The sequence below is a fragment of the Lathamus discolor genome, chromosome 5 (assembly GCF_037157495.1).
Source record: "Lathamus discolor isolate bLatDis1 chromosome 5, bLatDis1.hap1, whole genome shotgun sequence".
NCBI classification, from domain to species: domain Eukaryota; kingdom Metazoa; phylum Chordata; class Aves; order Psittaciformes; family Psittacidae; genus Lathamus; species Lathamus discolor.
In genome coordinates, this window is record NC_088888.1 from 6,553,864 (window position 1) to 6,580,864 (window position 27,001).

The window sequence follows — 27,001 nt, forward strand, 5'->3', positions numbered from 1 at the left end:
AAAAGATACTTGAAAGCTCTTACTTGCTGTTGTTAACTGCCAGCTCCATCTGAGCTGACCAGGTTCTTTGCCAGGAATACTTCCACAAAAGTACAAGACGGGTTAACTGTCAACAGGTTATTTTCGATGGCTTGGACAAGGCTAGGTTGTATGTGATGTCTTAGCAGTAAAATCACCTTGGGAAGCTAAAAACCAAACTTTGCAAGAAGGAGCTTTGTATTCTGCAAGCCCAGTCAGGGGCTCCAGTGTGTAAGTGAACATATGAAAATGGTACCCAGTGATTCTGATAGAAGCAGCACCTCATTTGTTAATTAATCCTTTACCTGGTTATTCTGTTGGTGTTCTGTGGTATTCTGTCGCGTGGTGGTGTATACGCAGAACTGCATTTCTCTCTGATGTTGGAATAGTGATTTGCAAGAGGGTGTTGAAACAGTGACTTGGGAGTGTGGATCCCAGAGTGGAAAAACTGCATTTAATACCTCTGCTGTAAAGGGCCTTTGCCCTTGACACAGTATGGACCTTGTCCCCTCCCAAGGGAATGCCTTTGAAGGATTTAGAGCCAAGGAAAGAGAAGCAGGTGTTGCTTGGAGAGACCTGAATAGCAGAAAGCGAAGGGATTTTGAAGCTATTGCAGTTGTGTCTGCTAATATAAATTCCAGATAACTGTTAGTGGGAAAATGGTATTAAAAGAGGGGTGATGGAGTAGCATAACCCATGGATAGTGCCAGGAAGTGACACAACCAAGTGCAGCAAGGGTGAGCATGAGGTAACATGGAAACATAGGCCAGGGAGGAGAAAGAAACGGCCAGTATGTGTCTAAGTGTGCTAAAATTAGCCCTGAATGGATCCCAGAGGGAAGAGGGAGAAACCATCACCACCAGTCCTCCCGACAGAGGAGCTGAATTGCCAGCTTACCTGAACACCCCTCCTTTCTGTTGTCCTCCTTTTCTCTTTTTACTGCACTCCTGTGATCTGACCTAGTAACAGTCATTGTTCAGGCTGTGAAGCTTTCAGTTACACTAGAAATAAAGCGATGAGATGATTCCCTTTAGTCCATTAGAAGGTGTAGAGTGTAGCCTGATCCTAAGATCACTTCATTTCAATTAGGCCATGAAAGCAACAACACCTTGATGTTTTTGTGATCTTGTGTTGATCTTTCTCTCCTGCAGAGCTGTTGGGTTCATGCTGCACAATGCTGGTTTGGAACGGTAGCACTGTTTGTAACTAGGCACTTTCTCTGAGCAAGTTGAACTAATCTTTGACTTGCTTTTAGCAGATTTTGTTAGGATTAATATTGGCTGTAACATAAATCTTAATGATACATCATTTGTGTGTTTTGGACGTAAGCCTTCTGAAACCTGAAATGGGCTCCTCTGTGTTAACATCTATGCCTGTTTGAATAATATAATTGAAGCAGTCGTTCCACTGGAAAACCTGGAAGTGTCTGTAGGAGAACCAGTCATGGGATATCTGTGGATCTGAAGGGTAAAGCTGTTAAAGGGAGAATCAACATCTAAGCCTGATATGAGGTCCAGGAAATAAATGGAGTAAACCCAGTGGGCTGAGATGATTCATATTTGAGAAGCTCTGTGCCTGCTCCACTGAAAAGCTTTTAAGTTGTTGCTTTACCACATCAGGCTGATCATGTTATAAACTAGATCCCTGTGCTGAGGCAAGAGCTTGGCTGCTGTACAAGTCTCTGTGATGGGTTTCTGCCTGTCTCCCTCCTGCAGGTTCTCAGCTCGCTTGGGTACCACGTGGTGACGTTTGATTATCGAGGTATGTGGGTTTCTTTTATTATGGGAAGGTTTTAGATGTCTCTTTCTATAAAAGCAACAAAAAACTTGCTCTTTTTTCTGGATCTCAGGGGAGCTGTTGTTATATAAACACTCCATGCCAGCTAATCACCTGTGGTTATTGCTTCTTGTTTTCCTAAGGGGTATCCAAAACAATTCCAGAAGTTTCTTTCCAGTGCCTTCCTGGGTAGCACCACTTCCTGATGTCCAGCTTGGTGGACTCTGGCTCCTATCTGCCTTCATGCTTAGGGCTCACTGATCTGGGAGCTGAGGAGCAGAGGGTGGCCCAGGCACATCTGCTGTCACAGCATCCAGTTAAGGCATCCTCCAGGTGCATATCTGGAAACTAGTGAACTTGCCTAGATGTGTTCTTTAGGTTGTGAGCTAATTGACTTTCCTGAGGTCACACAGGGAAGTGAACTTGCACTTAAAAGCTAGGTGAGATAAGACATGGAGTAAATGATTCACTAGCAGTTGGTAACTCCCTAGCAGGAGCCATGACTGTTTTCCAACCCTGTGCCACCAGCAGTCAAGCTTCTGCTCTTCTTTTTCCCCTTCTTAGTCTTTAAGCAATGGCTGCATTTAATGCCACTGGAGATACAGAAAATAAATGAATCTGTTGCATTTTAATCAAGAAGGCATCTGGGAAAGGTTTATTTGTAGGAGCTTGCCCTGTTTTTCAGTCTCCTGGCAGCTGCTTCTCTGGCTGCTTATTATTATCAGGAGGGATGTGCGCTGCTTGCTGCTTAGCATAAGATGTGTAGACATGCTGCAGTAGTGATAGAGCCAAACCAGTCAGGAGAGTGGAAAATTGCTTGAGGTCGTTGATCGAACAGCATGGACAAACTGATGTTGCAGCAGCTCTGTGAAACGTGCTTGGGTTTTGACCCTTAGTATCCAATTCTTATGCTGTTAGTGACTCCCCTTACATACTGGTTACATGCATGCCGAAGCAGCTATGGTTTGGGAGGGGGGCTGTTGCAGATGGGTAGGTGCAAGAGCACAGTGTGGCAGTGTTTGAGATCCAGCTCTTGGTTTAGTTGTTGTTGCCTGGCTTTGCTGACCCCTTTGTGTGGCTCTCAGAGGGACTGTTTGTATTGCAGGCTGGGGCGATTCAGTAGGCAGCCCATCAGAGAGGGGGATGACCTATGATGCCCTTCACGTCTTCGACTGGATCAAAGCAAGAAGTGGGGACAACCCTGTCTATATATGGGGACACTCCTTGGGCACAGGGTAAGCATCTCGCCATAGGGACTGAGCAGCTTCTGAAGAACATTTAACACTGCCCTTGAGCGGAGGTGCTGTTTGCTGTAATCCCAGGCTGGCTTGGCTTGGGGGTCTCTGGCATCACTGCTGCAGAGTAGCCTCTCCTTTGCACTCTAGAGTGGGAAGGGCTACAGTGAATGACTGTGCAGGATTGATCTGGAACCTTCATTGCCCAGGGGGCTGCACTGGAACAGAAGACACTTGGAATGATATAACGCAGATAGACCAGGGGGAGAGAAAGCGGGACTGCACTGATCTCTTCCTGGGGGAACCTAGGCTGGGTGTCCTTCAGAGCAGAACATGAGGCTTCTCTTGTACTCTGCATATCTCACACCAGCTGCATGTGCACGATACCCTTTTCCCCATTGCTGCCTGGAGGTGGGTTGTGTTCAGCAAGGCAGTGTGTGTTCTTACCCCTCTGATTTGTGGAGGAGCAGAGGGCTAACGCAGGAATTCCTTCTGAGATGAGCTGGGTGCCCATTAAACTGTTGGAGACCACAAACGCCTGCCCTGCTGTCCTGCACATGTGTGGCTGGGTCAGGGAGGTGGTTCAGGATTGTACCTCTTCATGGCTGTGATACTGAACACTGCTTTGTTTGAGAGAAGGCAAAGGTTTTTCCTTTGGCTGTTGCCACATTCAGGATCCCTTTTGCATCACACTGTGCTGGAGACATTTCCAAGTGCACTGAAATCTGAGTGGCCTGGAACTGTGGGCCCCAGCTGAGCTCCCTGGTGACCGTAGCCAGTCTGGAGTCTGAGTATGTTGCATATGTGCCTGGAGGATTCACCCACTTTGGAAATATCCCTGTCCCAGGAAGGAGATGCATGGGAGAGACTTGTTCCTTTCTTCCTCTGCTATGGAACCCCTTGCAGTGTCACCCTGGGGCTCTGCACTCCTGCATGGAACTCCTGCATGGAACACAGCACCCCTCTGCCCATTCCCCTCTCTCTTGCTTAGCCCTTGTGGTCTGGAGGGGAAGGGCTGTGTCACACAGCAAGTAGATAGGCTGGGAGCCAAGAGCCACCTTCAGGGAGGTCCTCCTGAGTGCCAACATGGTGAGCTGCTCATTTGGACTTATTCATGTGCCTCACTGCAGGCACCTGGTGCTAGTGGAGACAGTTGAGTGTGGGAGCCCTTTGGGAACCCCAGCCAGCGTGAGTGGGTGATGTTAAGGCAGTTGAGCTGTACCTCTGCCACCTGCCACCACTGGAGCGCGGTGCTTTGCAGAGGGACTACACCACGCTAACTGTTTGTTGTTGTTCTCTCCAGGGTTGCAACAAACCTAGTGAGGCGCCTCTGCGAGAGAGGTAAGTCTGGGGGGTGGATGCTCTTCCTGCCAGCCTGGATCCTGCTGGTGGCCCAGGTTTCCACACACGTCTGTGCTGACCGTGGTGGCAGGGGCTCTCCCAGGGCAGACCCTCACCTCGCTGCCTGCCTGCACGCCTGCACTGCAGCACACTGCCTTTGGCTTTTCAGAAACTCCCCCGGATGCCCTGATCCTGGAATCTCCTTTCACCAACATACGGGAGGAGGCACGAAGTCATCCCTTTTCTGTGGCAAGTACACAGCGGCTCTCGCACGAGTAACATGTAATTGTGTGCTTAGAAATTAATCTTCAGAAGTGAGGAGTAATGCAGAAGATTGGCAACTTTACAGCTGGTGGGGCAGCAGTGGTATTTAAAAGCATCAGGGGTAAAGAGCTGCACTTAAGGCAGCTCCTGGGAGCACTAGTGCGATAAGCAGTACCAAATCCCACACCAAAGTGGGTGTGCTTCAAGAAAACAAACTAAGATCAGACAGGGCAGTAAATGTAGGGGCAGGAGGATGGGCTCTGCTCTCAGCAGCGGACAGCCTGTTGTAGCTTCTCTGTTGCAGGAGGCTGTTTTGTGAGCTATGAGCATAGTGATGGCAAAGCTGGGCTTCTCTTGGTCCCCGTCTGTGTGGCTCCTTTGCACTTGTGTGGGTTCCCCAGTGAGTTCACTCTCATGTGGCCATCTCTTCCACACGACATGGTCACGTGTTGGTGAGGTATCCCGGGATAAAGCTCTCTCCCAAGAAGACTGCTGTCAGCAGCAGCGGGATACCTGGAGACCTTGATCAAACAAGCACCCAGAGAGCTTGCTCCTGAGCAGGCTGCTGAGATGGGCCTGAAACAGGAGTGGAAAAATAATGCTGGTGGAAATACGGGCCATGTTACTGCTGTTTGTGTAACTGTCCTGCTGGTGCCTGCTGCTAATGCACATTTATGTCCTCTCAGATATACAGATACTTCCCTGGGTTTGACTGGTTCTTCCTTGACCCCATCACGACAAGTGGAATTAAGTTTGCAAACGATGAGAAGTGAGTTGTGTCTCTGCTGGGGTTTGAGCTGGTGCTGCAGGCAGCTGTAGCAAGCACCGGGGGAGACAGACATCAGCCTGCACTCTGCTTTTGGTTTACTATTTGTTGTTGCTGAAGCATTATACTTGTGGAAGGGATTTCCATTCCTCTCACAGCCCTGAGTGCAGCACAGTTTTGAACTGTGGAGCTCTTTCTAATTGTTCTTAATGAGGACAGATGCAACACAGAGTGCGGGGGGATATGCTGATTTGGGCCATGTGATTTATGGTTATCAAGTGTACGTTACACTGGGGCATTGAAAGTTTGGGGAAATTTCTCTGCTGTGCATTTCTAAGTCCCCCTGTGTGTAATAACATTGTCTCTTCGCACTGAGCATTTGACTCAGAAGCATTTGTGAATTTGGCTTCCAGTACTGAAACCAAACCAGAGCTTGGGGGATGCTGCTTTGCAACGTGGTGAGCCACTTTGCTCTGCTCTGTGCACTAAATAGCTTTTACAAGGATGCCTTCCACTAGTTAAGTTTTCCTGTAGATCAAACGAATGGTGCCCAGATAATAGTGCTTTCAAGATCTGAGCTGCACGTGATGACCCACAGCACATGTTTGTCATTGCAGTTTCCTTGAATATCTAAGTGTGTTGGTCTTGGGGAATGATGGCATTGCTCTGAGCCTTTGTGACACTGGTGTCTCTCTTACAGTGTGAAATACATTTCCTGCTCCCTGCTCATCCTTCATGCCGAGGATGACCCCGTGGTACCATTTCATCTGGGAAAGAAGGTACGCATGTGTTGACCCTGCACACTGATCTGGTAGCTGGTATGGATGGAACATCCCAGCCAGGGCGAAAGTAATAGGAATATGTAGAAGTACGTAGTCGGAAGGAATTGGTGCTAGAGCATGGATGGCGCTAGAGCAGAGCGGGTGCAGCCAGGGCCCATAAGCCGCCCTGAGCAGGGTGCTGGTTTGGCGGGGTAGCTGGGTTGGGTGACACGCGTCCCTCACCTGCCTCCCCTTGCTTTCAGCTTTACAACATCGCTGCGACGTCGCGGAGTTTCCGGGACTACAAGGTGCAGTTTGTGCCGTTCCACACAGACCTCGGCTACCGGCACAAGTACATCTACAGGAGTCCAGAGCTACCTCGAATACTGCGGTAACAGCCCAGCTAAACAGGGCCTCCTCCGGCTGGGGGGCTTGGGGCACAATTTGATATGCACCTAGCAGCAAGAGAGATGGGCAACAAGCAGTTGCATTGGGCAACTGGAGACCCTATGGTCTCCAGAGGGGCTGGCTCAGCACAAAGCCCTCCTGCAAAGCAGGGTTGGGGAAGGGGAGGCACAGAAGGCTGGAGCACTGCTCTCTGGCTCATCTCTGCTGTGAGCAGGATGCTCTGGAGGAGTTGTCTGGCGCAGCGACTCCTGCTTGACTCTCCTGCTCACCTGGGAGCATAGGGCTGTTCCCTGTAGCTGCAGCTGCTTGAGCCCTGGTGTCTGCCAGGCAAATGGGAAGACCTGCAGGCTGCAGCTTGCACCAGAGTGTAGGAGAGCTGAGTGTCACTGCTGTGTCGTTTCCTTTCCTAGGGAATTCCTGGGAAAATCTGAACAAGAGCATCATCACTGAACACCAGCTGCTTGGCAGCACAGAGATTTTCCTTTCTTCCTTTCCCTTCCCTCCTTTTCCTCCCCCTCCCTGTGGGTCAGCCTGCCATTCTTCCATCCCTGGCACTAGAGGAGCTCAGGAATTCCGACTCCGGTCCTGCTGTGTACCCTTGGCAACTCCAGCCCCTGGCATCATGGAAGGAGAAAGAAGTTGGTAGTCTGTTTTCTGACGTGGATGTGGAGGGGTGATACCAGCCAGTATCAAACCATGAAGAACAGAAGCACAAGGAAGCCTGGCCAGTGCAGCCTGGTACTGCTGGGGACAGACATTCCTCAGACCTATGTGTCATGACCAAGGGTGTTTCACCTTTAAACACTGCTGCTGGTTTGAATCATGTAGAGACTCATTTGTAGCGAATGGCTTTTGCCGTGTCTCCAGACTGCAGTTGTCTTGCTTGAGTTTGAGGTGTTTTCTTTCTAGGAAATACATGTTTTTGCCTTTCCTTTTTGCTAAGTGGCTGGAATTACAAAGATGGAAGGTCCAGGTGCTGAGAAGGGCTTCATTTAGCTCCTCAGTCACGAGGTGTTGCAAGTGTTGAGCTCATTGCACACGTTTGGAAATAGAAGGGAAGATGGGGTTTTTGTTCTTCCTTTTCAAACATCTATTTAATGGGAAAGGTTAATGCTCTTTTATCTTGTGTGCCCTCTTCCTTCTGAACACCATTTCTGTTCCCATCCCTGCCGTGGTCTCTGGAGCTCTTCTTCCTCACACACACTTACTAGGACTGAAGCTACTTATGTGGATAAATTGCAAATTTGGGAGTTTAAGCTGGAAAGCCTGAGAGAACATTTTTGCTTGATCTCCCACTTCCATGAACAGCAGGAACCCAGGATGTGGGAATGCATGTCTTCTGTTCTCCCTGTTGGCACCCAGGCAGACATGTGCTTCCTCTGGGTGAGAAGGGCAGGCTTTTTTCCTTGGCTACCTTTTAACTAACTGAAGGTCAGGTATTCCTGTTCTAGTGGCTGCGCTGTTCTGTGGTTCTAAGCAGGCAGTGGTACACAGCTCTTGATGCAAAAATAACAGTCTGGGTATCCCTCCCCTTCTCTCCCTTCACCTCTCTCCTGTGCTCTGGGCATCCCAGGCACTTCCAGTAGCACTTCTTAGCCCATCTCATGGCCATGGTTAGAGCATATCGGCCAGGAGGCAGAAGTGGAAATGAACTTCTCCCACAGAGAGAGGTTCTGAGGGTGGCCTTGCCCTTCCTGGGGCTAGAACAGGGCCTGGTTGATGCCACTGGTCAGTCCATATAGACAATGCGAGGTGCTGTAGGTTTAGTCACTCGTGCTCAGTGAATTGTGCTGCCTGAAGGGTCTGCTCAGGGATGTTACCACTGTAGTATAAACTGCCCAGCATGCACCCAGGCTCTACCTGCAGGCTTACACTAGTCACAAAGCAGACGGTAGCTTGTTCTTGTACTGAGATTCTTCTGCCATAGCGTGGTTGTCCCTGAGGCTCCTGACCCATGATACTCAAAAGCTAACTGCCACTTGGACCATGTGTGATGCCCTTGTATTTACTGCACTGACAGGAGGGAAACACTGACTTGGCTCTGGACAGGGCCGTGCAAATTCCAGCTCGTGCTGCTGCTGGCGGCTGGCTCGGGGCAGAGCCTGGCTGCCTTCCTCCCATGTGATGGAGCTGAGGGTCCAGTATGCTCAAGTGCTGGTGGTGGTGATGCCAGCACCGCCATTCCCGGCAGGAGGCCAGTGAGATGCTTGGAAATTGACACTGAGATGTTTATCTACAAGTGGTGTAGTTTTAATAAAGGCATTGACTGCTGATCACTCCAGCTGTGCCCCTTTGCCCTGGCAGGTTTGGGGCGTGTGGCAGGGCTGCAGGAGTTAGTTATGCAGGGGAGAGGAGCTGGGACTGGCCAGGTCCTTAGGGCTGCTGCCAGTGAGGGGCTCTCCTGGAGCCCAGTGGCCTTGTGCCTGCAACCCAAGCTCTGCTTCTCCTCTGGGGATGAGGGAAATGGGAGCTGCTGGTGGCATTTCCAGCACAGGAGCCTGGTGTGCCATTTGCAGGGCAAACCTCTGCCTCCGTCCATCTAGATAACGCACCAGGGTGCAGGTAATGGCTCTAGTTAGCCCAGTGCAGCCTCTGCTACCAGCTCCCTCTCCATGCACTGCCAAGACTGACCTTTCTGCTGTGGCCATGATGGTGCTAGCTCCGTGCCAGCTGCAGGGGACCGCATCCCATGAAGCCACATCAGGGGAAGGTGACTGTGGCCTGAACCTGGTTGTGGAGCAGTCACAAGTCAGCCGGAGTCAGACCAGTGGGTGTTGTGGTCGGTTTAATGAGTTGTGTCACACAGGGGGTACTGGTGCACTACACGGCTCTACCGGTGTTAAACTGGCCCCAGCACTGGGAGGAGGTGGAACAGCATGACCCAGCTGTGGAGGGATGAAGTGATACACATCCACCCCCTGGCAGCACTCAGAGTACAGCAGTGTCTGCAGAGCCTGGAGCCTCCTTGGAGCACCCCCCCCCCCCTCACTGGCATAGGCAGGTACAACCCTCTCTGTGCAGGTGGAAGCTATAAATGGCCAGAGTGGCTTTGATACTGGGCTTTTGGCTAACAAAGAGGTGGGGAGGAGGCTATGGCATGCTCTGGGCTGAGAAAGTTGCTGCTCTCCAAGCCATCTCTTCTTGTGGCACTGGCACCTGCACTGGGGCCAGCCCCACCATCTCTAGTTATTACTGGGGAAGGGGGGTGATCAGAAATAACCCCCCCTTCGTTTTGGGGCTGTCAGACAGCCCAACTGGAGGATGCAACAGACACAGTGTGTTGGTTAAACCTGCCTATGGGCAGGGCCAAAGAGGCCAGGCGAGGCTGCATGCAGCAGGAGGGGAGGATTGAGTTGGAAAGCCCTTGTTAAGCGTGGAACACGGCTGTGGAAGACTTATCCGTGGTCATCCCGCTAGAAGCACTATGCAGCACATGCAGGCTGGGTACATGGGTGCAGACACAGGGTCCCTTCTCCTCTCCCCCAGCTCCTGTTCCTCAGTCAGGGCTCCTCCTCAGAGCATCCTTCTACCCCCTGAGGGAAAGGCCTTGTCCCTGCCGAGCTGAGCCCGTCTGATGGGCAGTGACGCGCAGGTGAGGCCGCCTGGGCTGGGAGCTCGTCCCTCCCTCCTGCCCTTGGCATCAATCCCTTGGGAGGTTGGGTGGGGGGATCTTTGTGGCAGACGGCTCCACACCCCAGATCTCCCGGGCATACTCCGTGATGGTCCTGTCACTGGAGAACTTGCCCGAGCAGGCAATGTTCCTGATGACTTTCTTAGTCCACTCCCGGGGGTCCTGGGAAGAGGAGAGGCAATGTCAGCACTGTCAGCTGTGTTCCAGCTCCCAGGGCTTCGGGTGCACACACGTGGCCGGTTTAAACACCACGGTGTGAGGCTGTCAGAGCAACAGAACCTGCCTCAGCCATGGCCATGCTGTGGTGTCTGTAAGAAGGGGCTCCGCAGGAGCACACTCATCCCAGTTCTCCCCACTGCACTGCCAAGGCAGTGAGGGGCCAGCTCTTACCATGAACAGCTTGTCCACTTGGCCTTGGCATTTGATGTACGCCTCATAATCAGCAAACACCTTGAACCTGCGACCCAAAGCAGAGTAAGGTGAGGCTTTGCCTGCTGGGGGACCCAGGCCAGCAGGGAAGGAGCAGCCCACCCCAGCACTCACCTGTCATGGTACATGAGCATGTTCACAATGTCCTTGAAGCAACCCGGGTCTCGAGGGGAGAAAAACCCACTGCTGATCTGGTCCACAGCCTGGCGCAGCTCCGGCAACCGCTCATAGTATTCCCGTGCATTGTACCTGCACCCAGCAGAGATGGGCTGTAGGGACTGATGCTCAACCCTGGGGCTGCATCCTTCATGGGCCAGGCATTGACCAGCCCAGGGCAGAGGCTGCCTCTAGCTCCCCCGTGCCATTTTATCCTGCTCCAGACCTGCCCAAAGAGGACAGTGTTCCTCCTGGTGATCATGGCAGGACCTGTATCCCCATCTGACAAGCCCTGGTATGCACTGGACACTCCCCAGCACCAACCCTTTCCGATCCAGAGCCTCCACATCCTCCACCCGCATGCCAAAGATGAAGAGGTTTTCTTCGCCTGCCTCCTCAGCCATCTCCACGTTGGCCCCATCCATGGTACCAATAGTGAGGGCCCCATTCACCATGAACTTCATGTTGCCGGTACCCGAGGCCTCTGTGCCAGCTGTGGAGATCTGCTGGGAGAGATCTGCTGCCGGGATCACTGTTGGGTGCAAGAGAGGTAGGAGTCAGTTAATCCTTGGTGTGCTGCAGCTCCCCATGGCCTGGGACCCTGCCCCGTCCTAAGGCTTCTCCTAAGGGAGAGCCCGGTGAACTGCCATGACAGCCTCTTTGGGCCAGCCTGTTTCTGGGCTCTGCTGGGACATTCCCAGCTCCTGACATGTGCTTACACAAGCCCACACGTACCCTTCTCGGCCAGGGATACCCGGTAGTTCTCCAGGAAGATGACCTTGAGCTTGTCCCCCACGTAGGGATCGTTGTTGATGACCTCGCCGACAGACGTGATGAGTTTGATGATCATCTTGGCCATGTGGTAGCCAGGGGCTGCCTGAAGAAGAGCAGCCCAGAAATGGTGAAGGCTTTTAAGGAAGGGAGAGCATGAGAGGTGCCAGTGCGGGTCCTCACCTCTGCTGTCCACATGGATCAGCAAAAACACCCTACTGAGAGGAGAAGTCCTGAGCCACAGGGAAAGAGTGATGGCGCCTTGTTCAGTCCCATTAGTCCATAAAGGCCTTCCTTGAAGAGCCCACCAGCAGACATGCTGACTAACCTACAGTGGGCCTGGCCAAGCCCCGGAAGGGAACACATCCCACATCCCCACAGCCAAGCATGCATCGAGTCTGGAATGCAAGTTACCTTTCCTCCGATCATAATAGTCCTTGGCACAAAGGATTTGGATGGATCGCTTCTGATGCCTGAAAGAACAGGGCATAACAACCAGAGTGAAGGTAAAGCGGGCAGAGTTTACTGCGTGCATCAGAGGTGAGCTGGGATCCCAGCCCATGTCCCATGGACCCAAAAAACCTGCAGGACCCTGAATGCCAATGAGACACCTGCCAGAGCTGTGCTGGGCACAGGTGGGCCATGAAGTCATAGAATAATAGAATCTGCATTGGAAGGGACCTTAAATCTCATCTAATTCCAAGCCCCTGTCCCCGCAGGAGTCCTTGGCCACTACTTGGCATACCTTTACATGGGACCCCTGGCAGTGAAAGGACACCCCTTGCCTACCAGCCCAGGCACGACTTACGGTTGTAGAGGGTGATGGCATGCAGGCAGTTCAGCAGCTGCCGCTTGTACTCATGGATTCGCTTGACCTGCACATCGAACATGGACGAAGGGTTGATCTTGACCTTGTACTGCTCCTCCAAGTAGGCTGCAAACTTCAGCTTGTTCTCCTGGAGAGAAAATTCCATGAGGAACAGGCATGGGTTCCGAGGCCTTGAGTCAGAAGTGAGCATTTGCTGCTGGGATGTTCCTGGAAGCATCCAGGTGTCTTCAGCTTTCTTTCCCCCCGCCACCCCCAGTGCGTGTTACCTGCTTGACTTTTGCCACATCCCTGATGAAAGCCTCATTGTTGATGAAATCCAGTAGCTTCTTCAGCTGGCTCAGGTCCGTGATAAAGCCTTCCCCGATTTTCTGGAAGAACAAACCAAGAGAGTGATGTTGTCCCACTCCTGAGACACCTCACCCCAGCTACAACTCTGCTTCCCCAACAGAGATGCAACGGTCCCATTGGGAACTGGAAGAGGCACTCTGGCCAGGAAAAGGGGCAGTTTCTTAGACTAAGGCTACTTCTCTGTGCCATCAGGCAGCCCAAAGGTACAGAGGAAACGGCACTGGCAAAACCCAAAACAAGTGCCCCTCTCAAGGAGCTTTAAAGGAGGATGTGCACCAGGGCCTCCGGGCAGCTGGGGGAACTGATGAGCAGGTGAAAATAGATTTAACTGCAGGACGTTATTCAGCTATGGCATGTCCCAGGGTGGAGCGCAAGCCTGTGCTAAAGGGCCTCATAAACAAAGCAGACAGAACTGGGGCTGGAGCTCCACGGGAGCTCTTTTGTGCCTGTGAAGCTGCCTGCGTTTGCAGACACCCCATTTCACACACTGACAGATTGTGCGTAGTCACTGCAAGGACACGGAACCACATCCAAATCTCAGCGACGTTTTTGGCCAGCTCTTCCTCACCGACTTCAACACCCGGCCAAGATCACACCTACGCGTGCAACAGGCGTGCTCCTCCCAGGCTGTCCTCACTCACCCTCCCCAGGCCCTGGCCTCAGCTCCGATCGGACACAGGAAGAGGTGCCCAGGAGCAGGCGGATCTCCCTTCAGCTGCCTGCAGCTCACCTCAGCAATAACATCGGCCAGTCCCGGGTTGCACAGCAGGAGCCAGCGCCTCGGTGTGATCCCGTTTGTCTTGTTCTGAAACTTCTCCGGCTCCAGCTCATAGAAATCCTTGAACCTGGAAGAGCAGCACGCTCTGAGCCGCCCACCACCACCCAGAGCTTCAGCTGGGCCCCTGCTGTACATGCTCCTGAATCAGGGCAGCCTGTGGACCTCCCTGTTAACACATGTGAGCTCTTGTGCTGCCACTCACTCCCTTCAGCTGTGATACTGAGGGTTCCACCAGCTCCAGAGACAGTCCACATGAGACAGCCTCTCTGCCCATTAGCGCAACCAAAGCTGACCTTGACCCAGGCTTGCAGGCAGAGCCCAGTGAGTGAACAGGGTTGCATCCCTTGGGTGTCCCCCAACTCACACTGAGTTCTTAACAATGTCCGAGTGGATACGGGCCACGCCATTGACTGCATGGGAGCCGATCACACAGAGATGTGCCATGTTAATGCGCTTGCAGTCTCCTTCCTCAATCACAGACATCCTCCGGAGACGGTCAATGTCCCCTGGGTAGAGAGCTGCCACCCGCTGCGCACAGAAAGAGAGGGACATTGGTGACCCAGCCGTAGGACCATTCCCACCCTAAAGGCAGCCATATCAACCCCCCAGAGCTCCCACAGCTTGTGACCAACGCAGCCCCTTACATCCAGATGCATTTGGTTGAGGGCATAGATGATCTCCAGGTGACGTGGGAGCAGCTTCTCAAACATGGAGACTGGCCAGCGCTCCAGGGCTTCGGGAAGCACCGTGTGGTTGGTGTAGGCACAGGTCCGCTTTGTGATCTCCCAGGCCTGCGGTACAGGCAGCAGGTTAACACACACATGCCCAGGCAAGGAGGGGAAAGGAAACCCCACCTGAGAACAGGACTGCAGCTCTTTTCCCTGTATGGTTCAGCATGGACCTCCCCGCTCTGCTTACCTTGTCCCAGTCCACTTTCTCCACATCCACCAGGATCCGCATGAGCTCTGGGATGGACAGGGCAGGGTGGGTGTCATTTAGCTGAATAGCCACCTGCAACACAAGACTTGCTGGGCTGACATCTGGCAAGGATAGGACTGTGACAGCGTCCTGCACGCATGGGCGTGGGCTGAGGGTCAGCCCCAAGCCTCTTCTCATGGCACACACCCCAGAAACAGGCACCTCCCAGGAACAGAGCTACTCAACCTCTGCTCTAAACCACCCGTTTTCCAACCCACACTGCCAGGGTCATTGTACTGTATTGCCCCAACTTGGTCCTCAGCATCCCACTTTCCCTCATGATGGGCAGGTCTGGCTGAAGCACCCGTGGGCCCTCTCTGCCACACACTCACCTTGTCTGGGAAGGTTTCAAAGCACGTTCTCACAGGGTCTCGACAGCCAAATTTGGAGGACTTAAAGCGCCGGATGATGTCCTGGAGGGTGGCAGCCACCACAAAGTACTCCTGTTTCAGCCGCAGCTCCTTGCCTTCGAAGAACTGCAAGTGGATGGATCAGAGCCATCAGTGCTGGAGCTGCCACCCCCAGCTGGCAGCCAAACCCCTGGAGATGCTCCTGTCTACTCTGATGGGCTTATAGCTCCAGTACCTCACCAGGGCAAATGTGGGTGTTTCTCGCCTCTGACTGGACTAACAAGGGGCTCAGCATCCCAAACAGCTGCCTCCAGAGAGCAACAGAACCTGCCACATCCACGGTACTCCTACAGAGCAAGCGCAGGTCCCTCCCTCACTGCAAGACCCTTTGCAGGGGTTCTGGACCACAGATCTTGGGCTTGCTGCAGTGGCCAGGAGGCAGTGCCTCTGGACACACCAACTGCCTCCCATGCACACTAGGCTTCGTGCTGATCTATTAGACAAGACCAGCAGGAATGAGAGGGTCAGGGTAAAGCACAGGAGATCAGCTTCTTCAGCACAGATGCTAATCCACAACTGGACAGTGAGGGCTCTTCCCTTTTGGATACAGTGCCCAGTGGGTGACATGGCCCGGGACGATCCCTGCAGTGAGAAATCCATCCTGAATGGAGTGGAGATGGCAACGAGTCCCCCCTCATGGCAGTCTCTGAAATGACAACTGACCTTTGCAAAGGATCAGCCATGTAAGCTGGCAACTGCCTTGAGTTTGAAGGAGTAACACTTCCTCCCTCCTTGCAGCAGGGAACAGAGCATCTCTACAATATGGGCCAGACTCTCAGCTGCCCTCTGTCAGCAGAGACCCTCTGGAACCCCCAGAGCTATGCCTATTCGCTGGGAATTAGTGGGCCCACCTATTGCATTAAAACCCCCTAAATCAGAGCAATAACCATCAGGTGGCCATAACCTCCAGTGCTTGCACACAAGGCAGTACCACTACAGGGAGGGAATAGAGGCAGGAGAGGCACTCACATTGTCATTTGGGTACAGCACTCTGGATATGTTCTCTGCCAGGTTTCTGTCCAGCACTGCCTCAATGTAGTCACCCACGTTGACTGCAGCAAAAGAGAAATACACAGGGTGCTGAGGCAGCTGTAGAGGTTCAGGCAGGTCCTCGACACTGGGCTTCTCCCTCTCTCTCTCGTAAAGAGGTTTGTAACAGGCACATTCAGGCCGGTGTTAATGAAATCTGAATGGAAACGTATACGTGTGAAAGGCACCAGAGAGCCAGGAGACAGTGGGATAAGAGACAGGCACATCTCCAGGCAGCTTCTCAAGACATATGTATCAGGAAGGACAGACAGACACTGAAGAGAGACAGCAGTCAGAGAAGGTGAAAGAAGCAAGGCCTAAGGGGAAATGGGGCCAGGCAAAGAAGCACGAAGACCACAATCACACTCAGCTCCTAAAGGGCACAAAAGACTCATCTGAAAGCCAGCTCGCAGTTGCCAATCAAGACTTGAGCAGACATTAGGAGGACTCAGGAGCCATCACCCCTTGTCCCACACAAATCCTCCTGGCAGGGCTGCTTGGCCACACACATCTCTGCACTTGCCAATATGGAACCAGAATCAAATCAGTCATCTAAAACCTTCCCTTTCTGCAACAGCCTAGCACTGACATTTGGGGTGTTAGTTGCCCTGTATCTGCTCCTCAGTGCTACAACCAGAGCCTGAAAAATGCTCTAGAGAGGTCACATGTAGACCCAGTGGAAACCAACGGTAAGATGGGGCTATGCTCCTTCAGCATTAAAGGATGCTGCTGCAGGGAAATGACCCTCCCTGGCATGTGTGGGTTTGCAGCTCCTTTGGTGATGTGGGGAGTGCAGTGACGGGTGGTCTGTCACTTGAGGAAGGCACAGAGCAGGTTTTGAGAGCATGCTAAAGTGTGATGGAGATGGAAGGAGGGCAGATGAGTGTCCTGGTGCACAAGGGCTCAGGAAGTAGTGTCACCCATGGATGTGCACACAGCACTGCATTTTGGAATTGGCCAGGAGGTAGGATAAAGCAGGCCAGAGGGAGAGTGTGCACACAGGAACAACCACATCCCAGCCTGGCCAGGAAAGAGGCAGTGGAGGGGTAGCACTTACACTCTTGGAGGTTGAAGTCATTGGGGGCTTTTGCAGACCACAGCCTCATGGTGTTCACAGTGTTGTTCTTGTACCCTGGCACCGGCGTGTCGTAGGGCATAGCAAGGACAACCTGCAAAAGAACAGCATTCCCTCTGACGAGCAGCACTCTGGTCTCAGAGGAGGTGGGAAAGTGGCTGAAACCTCTGCAGGAAGAACCCAGAGGATACAGACAACTCATGGCTGTTGTAAGAATCTCACCTCACTAGAACAGACTTGCTGAGCCTCATCAGCACTGCTATCATGACCACTTCCAGCACCCACTGGCAAAGCATTACTAGAAGCAGAGCTGTTTGGAGCTTTACTGACAAACTGGAGTTAAAAGCCCATCAATTATATGTGAAAGAGTTGCAAGAAACCTGCTGACCTTCCTATACCAGTAGGCATTCCTAGGAGTTATTCACCAGAGCACTGCAAGCATCCTTCACTGGCCACTGCAATTCTGTCTGTGCTGGGGTAGGGCCAGGGCAGCTGGGACCTTTGAGTTTCCATCTGGGATACACTCCACAGCCTGAATCTTGCCTGTTAGCCTTCTGCAGCCTGCCAGGACCAAACGCTGGTCCAGCACCATTCCCGGAGCAGTTCATCCAGTGCTCAAGGTCTGTTGAACCTGCCTGGGTAAGTTCACTGAGCTCTCCAGCACCCGAACTGAACATGAGCACGAAGCTCATAGTGCATCAGGATGATGCTTAAGCATCAGGATGCTGCACACATGGCTATAGGGAGTAACACTGGGGCTCCCAGCTCAGCTCACACTAGCCAGGCAGGCCATGGGTGTGCTGTCAAGCTTGTGCGCTCCAGCTCACTCCTATGCCAACATCTGCATGTCTCTAGCCCTACTGAGCAGCGAGGCAAGGCACCCTGATCTCAGCCTGGAACACAGAGGCTGAGGGCTTCTGCCAGAAAAGCTGAATGGTGCTTGCAGAGCAAGGCCCTGATCCTGCAGCACAGAGGCTGGGACACCATTCTGACACTGGCAAAAGGAGCCAGCACCCTCCTTAACAAGCCAGTGTGTATTGGCGTGACAGCCACAGCCAGAGGCTGCCTGCAAGGAAAGATGGGAGAGGCAGCAGAGAATGGAAGGAGCTGTGCTCGCAGGGCAGGGAAAACCCAGGCAGACCAACATGCTGGCCCTCAACAGTCTCCTTGTGCTGGCATCAGCAACACCTCCTCTCTGGGGAGAAGCAGCAAGAGCTCAGGCTCTCACAGCTGCCATCACCGGCTCCAAACATGGAAGCAGGCAGCAAGCCCACCCTGCCTGAGCCACGGGACTGGGGCACATCACATGAGCGGAGTGATGCTATACTGGGAGACTGTGTCTTTGGCTTTTTTGAGCCTTTCCAACTTGTTCCCTTAATGGCATTATCTGAAAATTCACCTCCCCGAAGGAAGCAATGTTTCACCGCACTGTTTGGGAACCCTGAAACGCTGGACTACTGCTGGGGTCAGATGAGCACACTGAAAGGCAATGGACTCAGTCCCCAAGTGATGTCTCTGGCAGAGTACCTCTGTGCTGCTCACAAGGCTGTGGTGTTGAACCCCTGCACTCTGTGTGTCCTGCGACTGGCCTAGGTCATTGCACAGCACTTGACAACCAGGGTCAGTGGAAAAGGATGTGGTTTGTTTCCCCTCTGAGCAGGCCCAAGCAACTCTGCACGTGAGCTTCAGTTCTTAGTGCTGAATAAAATGGCTTGGCTTTCTGACTGTGTGCTCCTCGGATAGAGCTGATTCATGAGGCTGAGAGACCCTTGAACATCACGGGAACAGGCTAAGTCATGTCCCTGAATCCCAGAGAAATCATCATCCTCCCTCCCTCCATCCTGGGCAGTGCTTAGACAGGAGAGGCTGAAACATTTTCTATCCTCTTACTAAATCTGTGCCTCTCTAAAGGTTGCTTTCACAGCTGTAAGACTGGAATGCACTTGGGACACATCAGCCTGTGCTCTGAGCAGGCACATGCTCCTGAAGCACAGCATTAACCTCCCCAGCTGTGGGAGGCTGAAGAAGCATTTGCTCTCCACACCACCACAAACCAATTTTGATTTGGGAAGATGTTCCCACTCTGGCAAGCACTTGGGATTTGAAACCATGCTTCCAGCCTCCCCTTACAGCACACAGTCACCTTCAGCAAGGGCAGTGGAGAGGGTTCTGCTCAGCTGGGTGAAAAGCAGAGTCTGATCCCCCAGCAGCCTGGGGACAGACTGTGCCCGGTGCCCCTGGTCCATCCTCCCTAGCCCAGCACTGCAGGAGATGTTGGTACCTGGGTGTCGACCCACTTCACACCCTCGGGGGTGTGATCCACGCGGCCATAGAAGTGCACGGGGAGCATGTACTCTGGGCGCGCTTTCTCCCATGGGTTACCGTAGCGCAGCCAGTCATCGGCCTCCTCCACCTGCAAGGGGCAAAGAGAGTCTGAGTGATGGCTCCTGTCTTCGAGTGATGGCTCCTGTCTTCAAGTGAAGGCTAAACAAGGCTCTCCCAAGGGAGAGCAAAGCTTTAAAAGCAAAGCTTTAGTAAGCTGGCTTTAAAAATGGATGTGCAGAGGCCTCTAGAGGACAGCTGGGCTTTTCAAAACACGGATGACTACATGGCAGCTCGTATAAATACATCAGCCTTTACAGGCTGTACAGGTTTAAACCATCCAAACTGCTGCAAACACAGACTGCTGCACTCAGCCTCTCTTGAGTTCTTTACATCCAGTTTGATAGCGGAAGATGGGGGATGTGGTTCCCTAGAAGGCAATCCGTGCTGTTCCTGACCACGAGCCACCCCCTGTAACCCAGGTCTTGCTCTGCCCTCTGCCAGAGAGCATTTCTCCTCCCTGCTCAAACAGCAGCAATGGGAGCGAGTTCAGCAGAGCCACCAAGGCTTACGTGCACCAGACCCCAGAGGGTGAGGAGAGATGCTTTGTGCCCACAGGCACTGCTGCGCCAGGCAGGGGGGCAGGTCTGAGCCACAGCCCAGCATTGCCACCACCCCTGTTCTTTTTTAAGCAACATTAAGCCAATTACAGGGACGTTTTGTTCCCTGGGTTCACCATTTATAGGGCCTTGCATTGCAGCCTCTCTGTGGGGAAGGAGTCAAAAACAACCCTCAAACCTCTCACCCTCCTGACTTATGGGAAGCTATTTTAAAGGGAGAAGCGGTCCTTTATGCTCAGAAGCAAGGTAAGTCTCCTAATGGAAACCACTTCCAGACACACACTAGGGAAAACTGCCAGCTGGGGCGGGATTTTTTAGCCTATTTTCACTTGCAAATATTATGATCATTAAAGCTACAGGAGAGTCCTTGTTTCTGCCCTCGCTGCATCTCCCAGGGAACCCACAGAAGCAGCAGCACTGGAAGCACTTGCATGTGTCCCATCACATTCAAATTCATCCTCCACCAGACACCTTCATGAAGTGTTTAGCCACGTCTCCAACAGTTAAGTCCAACTTAACATTTGGACTTGATGATCTTAAAGGTCTTTTCCAACCTGGTTGATCGTATGATTCGATGATAAGCATGTGCTGCCGGGTGAGTGCCTGCCACATGGGCAACCCACCACCCTCAGCACTCCTCTCTGTTCAGGCAGTCAGAGCCCAAGGGTCAGCACAAGTGGTAGGAAGTGGCAGCACATCTGGCATCAGGTTTTGGGCTCACGCATCCAGCTTACGAACAGGTCAAGGCATGGCAATGTCATTTGTGTGGTGAGGCCTTGTCCACAGGCAGAGGTGACCACCACAGTGTGAAACAGAAGGAGAAAGGGTGACCTGTTCAAGTAAGCCCAGAGGAAGTCACAGAGATGCTCCAAGGGCTGGAGCAGCTCTGCTGTGGAGCCAGGCTGAGAGAGCTGGGCTGGTTCAGCCTGGAGAAGAGAAGCCTCTGTGAAGACCTTAGAGCAGCTTCCAGTGCTAAAGGGGCCGACAAGAAACCTGGAGAGGGGCTTTTGACAAGGGCCTGTAGGGACAGGACAAGGGGGAATGGCTTTAACCTGACAGAGGGGAGACTGAGATGAGCCATTAGGAAGAAATTCTTCCCTGTGAGGGTGCTGAGGCCCTGGCACAGGGTGCCCAGAGCAGCTGTGGCTGCCCCATCCCTGGCAGTGTTCAAGGCCAGGTTGGACACAGGGGCTTGGAGCAACCTGCTCTAGTGGGAGGTGTCCCTGCCCGTGGCAGGGGGTTGGAACTGGATGAGCTTTAAGGTCCCTTCCAAACCAGTCTGGGATTCCATGACTTGAGTTTGTCAATGTACCTGCCAGCCGTCGACAATCTTCTGGTTGAAGATACCGAACTCATAGCGGATGCCATATCCGTACGCTGCCAGCCCCAGCGTGGCCATGGAGTCCAGGAAACAAGCTGGAAGAGCAGAACATGGTCACGCTGCACGGAACCTCACCCCTCACTTGCTGTCCCTGCCAGTGCTTGCTGCACATGAGGGTGCGAAGCTGCCACAACCAGTGCCACTGGAAACATCTGTTACGCAGAGGAAATGTGCATGCAGAAGGGACAGACCTGCTGAGCCTGAGCCACCAGGAACACCCCAAAGTTGTTGGTGACAAGCACAGGCCGCCGAAACCCCAAATCCAGCCTTGACACAGTGAGAGCTCCTCTAGACTTGCCTGAGGTGCCCACAGCTTGATCTGGGCCTGCCTGCCCAGTAAAGCAGGGCTTCTGACCCCAGCTTGCTGCTCCACCAGCTCCTGCACTGTGATTGCTTTCAAAGCAAACCCTTTCAGCCCTCAGTTTGGGGCAGCTCTGGTATAGCTCAGCCCCAGCATTTCTCCTGCACTGGGGAGCTCCTGTCTCCAGCAGTACTGTGGGACAGGCAGACAGAAATAGCTGCCAACAATCTGCCCACATGAGAGCTGCTTGGGTGCCTGTGAGAAGTGAGAGATTCCACGGGGAGGTGAGGAGAAAGGCTCCAGACAGCCTCTTCCAGCCAGAGCCCTGTCTGCTGTGCTGCAGACTACACAACTGCAGCTCCTGGGTGCCCTCCCTGGGGAGGGGGCTCATTTCTGGCCAGCCAGGAGCAGGCAGGAGGGTAGCACACTGCTCACGGGGGCTGAGTCCGCATGCTGTGCTGCTGTGGTGCCCCCAGTCACACCACCTCATGCCCCCTATGTGAGGAGGGGGCTCCCTTCTCCCCAGCTTACCTGCCAGGCGGCCCAGTCCTCCGTTTCCCAGCCCAGCATCTTCTTCAATTTCTTCCAGCTCCTCCAAGTCCAAACCCAGCTGTTGGGGAAAAGAGCCACAGCAGAACACGTCATCACCCAAAGCCCATGCCCTGGAGCTGCGGAGGAGGGCACACACAGATCCCAAACCAACCCACACCATGGGAAATGAAACCCACATGGGTCTCTGCATCTCCCTCTCCCCACAAAGCATCTCACCAGCCCCTGGTCCCCGGGAAGTCCAGCTAACTGGAAAACAATTTAGCTCATTATAAAACGTCGCTTTCCCATGGACGAGGTTTCCTTAGAGACCTCAAACAAACACTCATCTCCTGGCAGCCCAGGAGGCCCTTCCACTGAGCTCGCCCTTGGAGAAAGGATGGCGAACGGCCAAGTCATGTCCGGGTACACACACTGCCCCCCTGCTCCCAACCGCCCCGTCCTTGAGGAAGAGCACAGCCACTGGTTACTGCAGCATTCATCATGCCCTGGGCCTTCCCACATCCTGCCCCGCCTGCTGCCCAGCTCCCTGACTGCAGGCCACGGCTGGAAGTGGCTGTTCTGCTCCATCTCATTTGTTCTCCAGCCCAGGGGCTGCTGCCGGATGCAGGCTAAGTGTGCTGGCAGCAAACACTGCTCAGGAGCCAAGATATCTCACCTCAGTGCCAGGGGGGACAGCGGGCACTCAGGACAACACCATGGCTGCTGCCTGAGCTGCTCCCCAGCACTTCAGTGCTCTGCAACAACAGCCCGGGACAGCCTCATGCCTGGTGTGATGGGGTCCCGAAAACCAAGGCAGATTCCCTGTGACAGAGCCATGCTGGCTACGAGACCTTCCATCCCAGCTGGCCACCGGCCGTGACAAGCTCCACATGTCAGAGCCTACAGCGAGGAAAGCCTCTGCTTGCATGTCAGGCCAAACCAGCATGTGGAAAATGCCTTGTAAAGGGATCTGAGGATCCTCCCTGGAAAAAGCCAGCCTGCCCTCTGAGGCACAGTACATCAGAGAGGAAAGGTGTCAGGTCCCTCCCTGGAAATCCCTTCCCATCTCCTGGCAGGGAGAGCGATGTTTCACCAGCAACTGCAGCACTTCATTTGGAGAGACAGCGACAGAGCCCAGCTTCTGCTAGCAAGTGTAACATGGATCAGTGCCGTGGAGCGAGGGGAAAAGGAGATGGGGAAATAAAGCTCTGGGGTGAGAAAGCCCAAAATCTCATACTCTTTCAGAAAGGTCACTGTCGTGCTGGAGAGGTGGCTGCAAACCCAACTCACCACTGCGTGTGGTTTGCTTGATGGTACTCAGCTGTGCTTTTCCCAGTTCAAACTCTGATAACATTTTAATTCAAGCAAACAATCCCCCCCCCCACTTCTTCCTTCCCAGTGACTCACTTGTATCTGGCAGCACTGCTGCAGTGCCTTGTGTACATACATGTGTACATGTGTGAACCGTTATTTGGTGTCTTGGTGCTCAGCTTCACCCAAGCCTCACTTTCTTTAGTCAAACAACTCAGGAGGACGGAGCCCTGAGAAACATGGATAACCAGCCCTCCACGTGGAAAAGTGTGACCAGTTCTGCAGGGAACCCCAGCACCCCCAAGACCTCACCTGGTAAATGGCTTCATCACAAGCATTCTGCAGGCCCAGGTTCACCATGGTGTTCTGCAGAGTGCGGCCCATGTAGAACTCCAGGGACAGGTAGTAAATGCGCTGGGGAGGCAAAGCGAGACACTTACCCTCAGCACAGCACTTTGCTTTCACCAAAGTCACTCACAATTAAGAGCAGACCCAAGTGCTTGCCAGAGTGGGAACATCTTCCCAAAGCAGCTCTTGGCTCCTGCTCCCAACCACCACGCACCGCAGTTTGTTTGTCAGAAGGATCTCACGTGGGATGCTGGCCAAGCTTGGGCTGCACATCTCCCTGCCAACAGCCTTCTATAGAGAAAACTTGTTGCCTGTTAAGTGTTTCCCTAATTAACTTAGGGCAAGAACTATGGAGGATGCTGAGTGGTGTATTTATACACCCTTGAGCTCGGCTGAGGTGATGTTCAGGCTGGGCTTTTGAAGTTTGCCCATGCTGACATGAAGCTGATGCAGAGCCTGCCCAGGACCCTGTGCACGCTGGCCAGGAACGTCATTTCCCTACCCCATGGGGCCTGTTCCCTCCACCCCGGGTTTTACACACATTTCATCCTGTGGGACAAATAGAACTGTCCTGCAGGGCTCCTGGCAAGACAGGCTGCTCCGTGGGGACCTTCCAAGTTTGATGGGAGCTGTGCCTGTGCTGTGAATGCTAATGCGAACCTGTTTGTGGGATGAGGAGCAGGCTGGGCAAACCTGCCCTCACTCAGGTATTTTTAGAAATCCATGGGACTCTTTAACACAGCCCGACTGTAAATAACGCTTCCTCCTGCATCTCTCCGTTGTAGCTGGGCTCTTTCCCTGCTAAGCAGCAGGATTACCCACTCTGCCACCTCTGCTGGGAGTCTGAAAGGGTCCATCTCTTCCCTGGGGCTCATTGGAGAGACTGAAACCATTGCACAGCTGTGTAAGACACAGAGTCACAGACTGGTTTGGGTCGGAAGGGATCTTGAAGATCATCTACTTCCAACCCCTGCCATGGGCAGGAGCACCTTCTGCTACCTGTGCCAGGGCCTCAGCACCCCCACAGGGAAGAATTTCTTCCTAATGTCTCATCTCAATCTCCCCTCTGTCCATTTAAAGCCATCCCCCTTGTCCTGTCCCTGCAGGCCCTTGTCCAAAGCCCCTCTCCAGGTTTCTTGTAGTCCCTTTAGGCACTGGAAGCTGCTCTAAGGACTTCACAGAGGCTTCTCTTCTCCAGGCTGACCAAACCCAGCTCTCTCAGCCTGGCTCCAGAGCAGAGCTGCTCCAGCCCTCAGAGCATAAATACTCTGCTCCTTTTAGCCTCCCGCAGAGCTGTTTCTTGTGTGAATCTAAGTGAGAGGGACAGCAAGCAAACCCGCTCCAAGCTCCTCTTAGCCTTTACAGGACCTGTACAAGCTCTAGCATTAGTGCAGAAATACAGATCAGAGCACATCTGTGTGAGCAGGGAGAGCTCCATGCACTGGTGCTACCCCCAGTATGTGTGCAGCTGTACTGGTGTCAAAGTGTGATTTCTTGAGTCAAGGCAATCTTCATAACCCCAAGAACAGAGCTGACTGGAGGAGGCAGCTGCCTGCAGGCTGGGAGGTATTTGCCTTTCCTAGAGCACACCTTCCCTCTGGGGCTCCCAGGTAAGTGCTGGAACGGGTCTGGATTGAAAACGGGTTAAGGATGATTAACACCCCGCAGCCCCAGCACCACCACCCAGCCTGACAAGCGGGGAGGAGAGGAGGGGGCAGGCCAAGTGCCCCAGGAAGCACCAGCCCGCAGGGCTTGGTGACCTAAGAGAGCTTGTCTGGGGTGCATGAGGCGAGGGAGGCTCCAGCCTCAGAGCAGAGCTGCCCGAGGGCTCTGCAGGAGTGAAGCCAGGCCATGGCATGTGCTGAGCCATGGAGGTGATGTGCCCAGTGCCCACAGGGGACACTGCTGCGGTGGTATGAGTGCTGGGCATGGCCATGGGGAAGCACGCCAAGGAGACGGCAGCGGCAAGGCCCATGCGAGGACATGCTCACAGGGGACATGGCTGTGACATGTCACAGGGGGTCACAGAGTGCTTGGAGGGGGGGACAGGGCTGCAGGGCAGGCTGGGGGGACACAGCCATGGCAAACTGCATGAGGAAGGCGGCTGTGGCGATACTCACGGTGACACTGCCACGGCAAGATGCGTGCGATGAACAAGGTCCACAAGCACACAACCAACACGAGGTGAGGGCTATTGGCGAGACGCATGCAATGCCCATGGGGGCACAGCCACCACAGGGTGCGTGCAGAGGGTACGGCTGCGGTGATGCCCACGAGGGATGCAGCCAGGGCAAGGGGGCCACGGCTGCGGTGATGCCCGAGCACACACGGCCACGGGAAGGGGATGCCCACAGGGCAGGCCGCGGGGACACCCGCAGGGAAGGCGCAGCCGCCATGCCCCCGGCCCCCGGCGCTCACCTTCGGGTCCCGCTCGTAGTAGTGCTGCTGGGTGCGGATCCAGCGCCCCACCAGGTGGTCCCGCACCGTGTGGGCCAGCGCGAAGTAATAGTCCCGAGGGGTGGCGACGTTGCGGTCCTTGACGAGGGTGAAGTGGAGGTGCCGGTTGAAGCTCTTGCGCACCTCGGCCACGTCCCCGAGCCCCGCGATCCCCCGCACGCTGATCTGCTTCCGCCGCTCCCCGTCGCTCAGCGGCGCCGCCATCCTGCCGCCGCCCCGCCGCGGCACCGGGCTCCGTCGGATGCGGGCTCCGGATCGGGCTCTGCCGCAGCCGCCGCGCCTGCGCCTCCGCTGCCTTGGGACGAGGCGGGGCCCGCACGGCCGGCCCCAGGCCCGGCCCCCAGGAGGGGAGCGGCCGCCCGCCCCCGGCTGGGCTGAGGAGGGGACCGTGGTGCCGCCATGTTGGCGCCCGGCGCTGGGTGTTATGTGGGGATGGGGATGGGGATGGCGAAAGCGGCCCACAGGAAAGCCGGGGAGGGGCTTTGGACACGGGCCTGTAGGGACAGGACGAGGGGGAATGGCTTTAACCTGACAGAGGGACAGTTAAATGAGACATTGGGAAGAAATTCTTCCCTGTGAGGGTGCTGAGGCGCTGGCACAGGGTGCCCAGAGAAGCTGTGGCTGCCCCATCCCTGGCAGTGTTCAAGGCCAGCTTGGATGGGGCTTGGAGCAACCTGCTCGAGTGGAAGGTGTCCCTGCCTGTGGCAGAAGGTTGGAACTGGATGGG

General features: G+C 54.0%; 2 protein-coding genes across 2 annotated transcripts in view; one reads left to right on the forward strand and one right to left on the reverse strand.

Moving 5' to 3' along the window:
- ABHD12 (abhydrolase domain containing 12, lysophospholipase) overlaps positions 1-8,845 on the forward strand; it is a 29,871-nt gene extending 21,026 nt beyond the window's left edge. The window contains exons 6-13 of the mRNA XM_065679554.1: positions 1,734-1,779; positions 2,900-3,029; positions 4,333-4,370; positions 4,540-4,619; positions 5,321-5,403; positions 6,101-6,179; positions 6,425-6,552; positions 6,980-8,845. Coding sequence (XP_065535626.1) covers positions 1,734-1,779; positions 2,900-3,029; positions 4,333-4,370; positions 4,540-4,619; positions 5,321-5,403; positions 6,101-6,179; positions 6,425-6,552; positions 6,980-7,019 — 624 coding nt within the window. The 3' untranslated portion in view covers positions 7,020-8,845. The remainder of the gene's footprint in view (positions 1-1,733; positions 1,780-2,899; positions 3,030-4,332; positions 4,371-4,539; positions 4,620-5,320; positions 5,404-6,100; positions 6,180-6,424; positions 6,553-6,979) is intronic.
- A 492-nt stretch (positions 8,846-9,337) lies between these two features.
- Positions 9,338-26,565, reverse strand: PYGB (glycogen phosphorylase B). The gene is made up of 20 exons (XM_065679555.1): positions 26,236-26,565; positions 23,782-23,883; positions 22,159-22,237; positions 21,258-21,361; positions 19,285-19,416; positions 16,986-17,097; positions 15,869-15,951; positions 14,822-14,965; positions 14,430-14,522; positions 14,156-14,302; positions 13,876-14,039; positions 13,464-13,578; positions 12,652-12,753; positions 12,365-12,512; positions 11,971-12,029; positions 11,521-11,662; positions 11,110-11,317; positions 10,744-10,878; positions 10,591-10,657; positions 9,338-10,362 (listed from the first exon to the last, which is right to left on the reverse strand). The coding sequence occupies exons 1-20, from the start codon at positions 26,476-26,478 to the stop codon at positions 10,210-10,212; spliced, it is 2,532 nt and encodes an 843-aa protein (XP_065535627.1). The 5' UTR covers positions 26,479-26,565; the 3' UTR covers positions 9,338-10,209.
- Between the last annotated feature and the right edge of the window lie 436 nt (positions 26,566-27,001).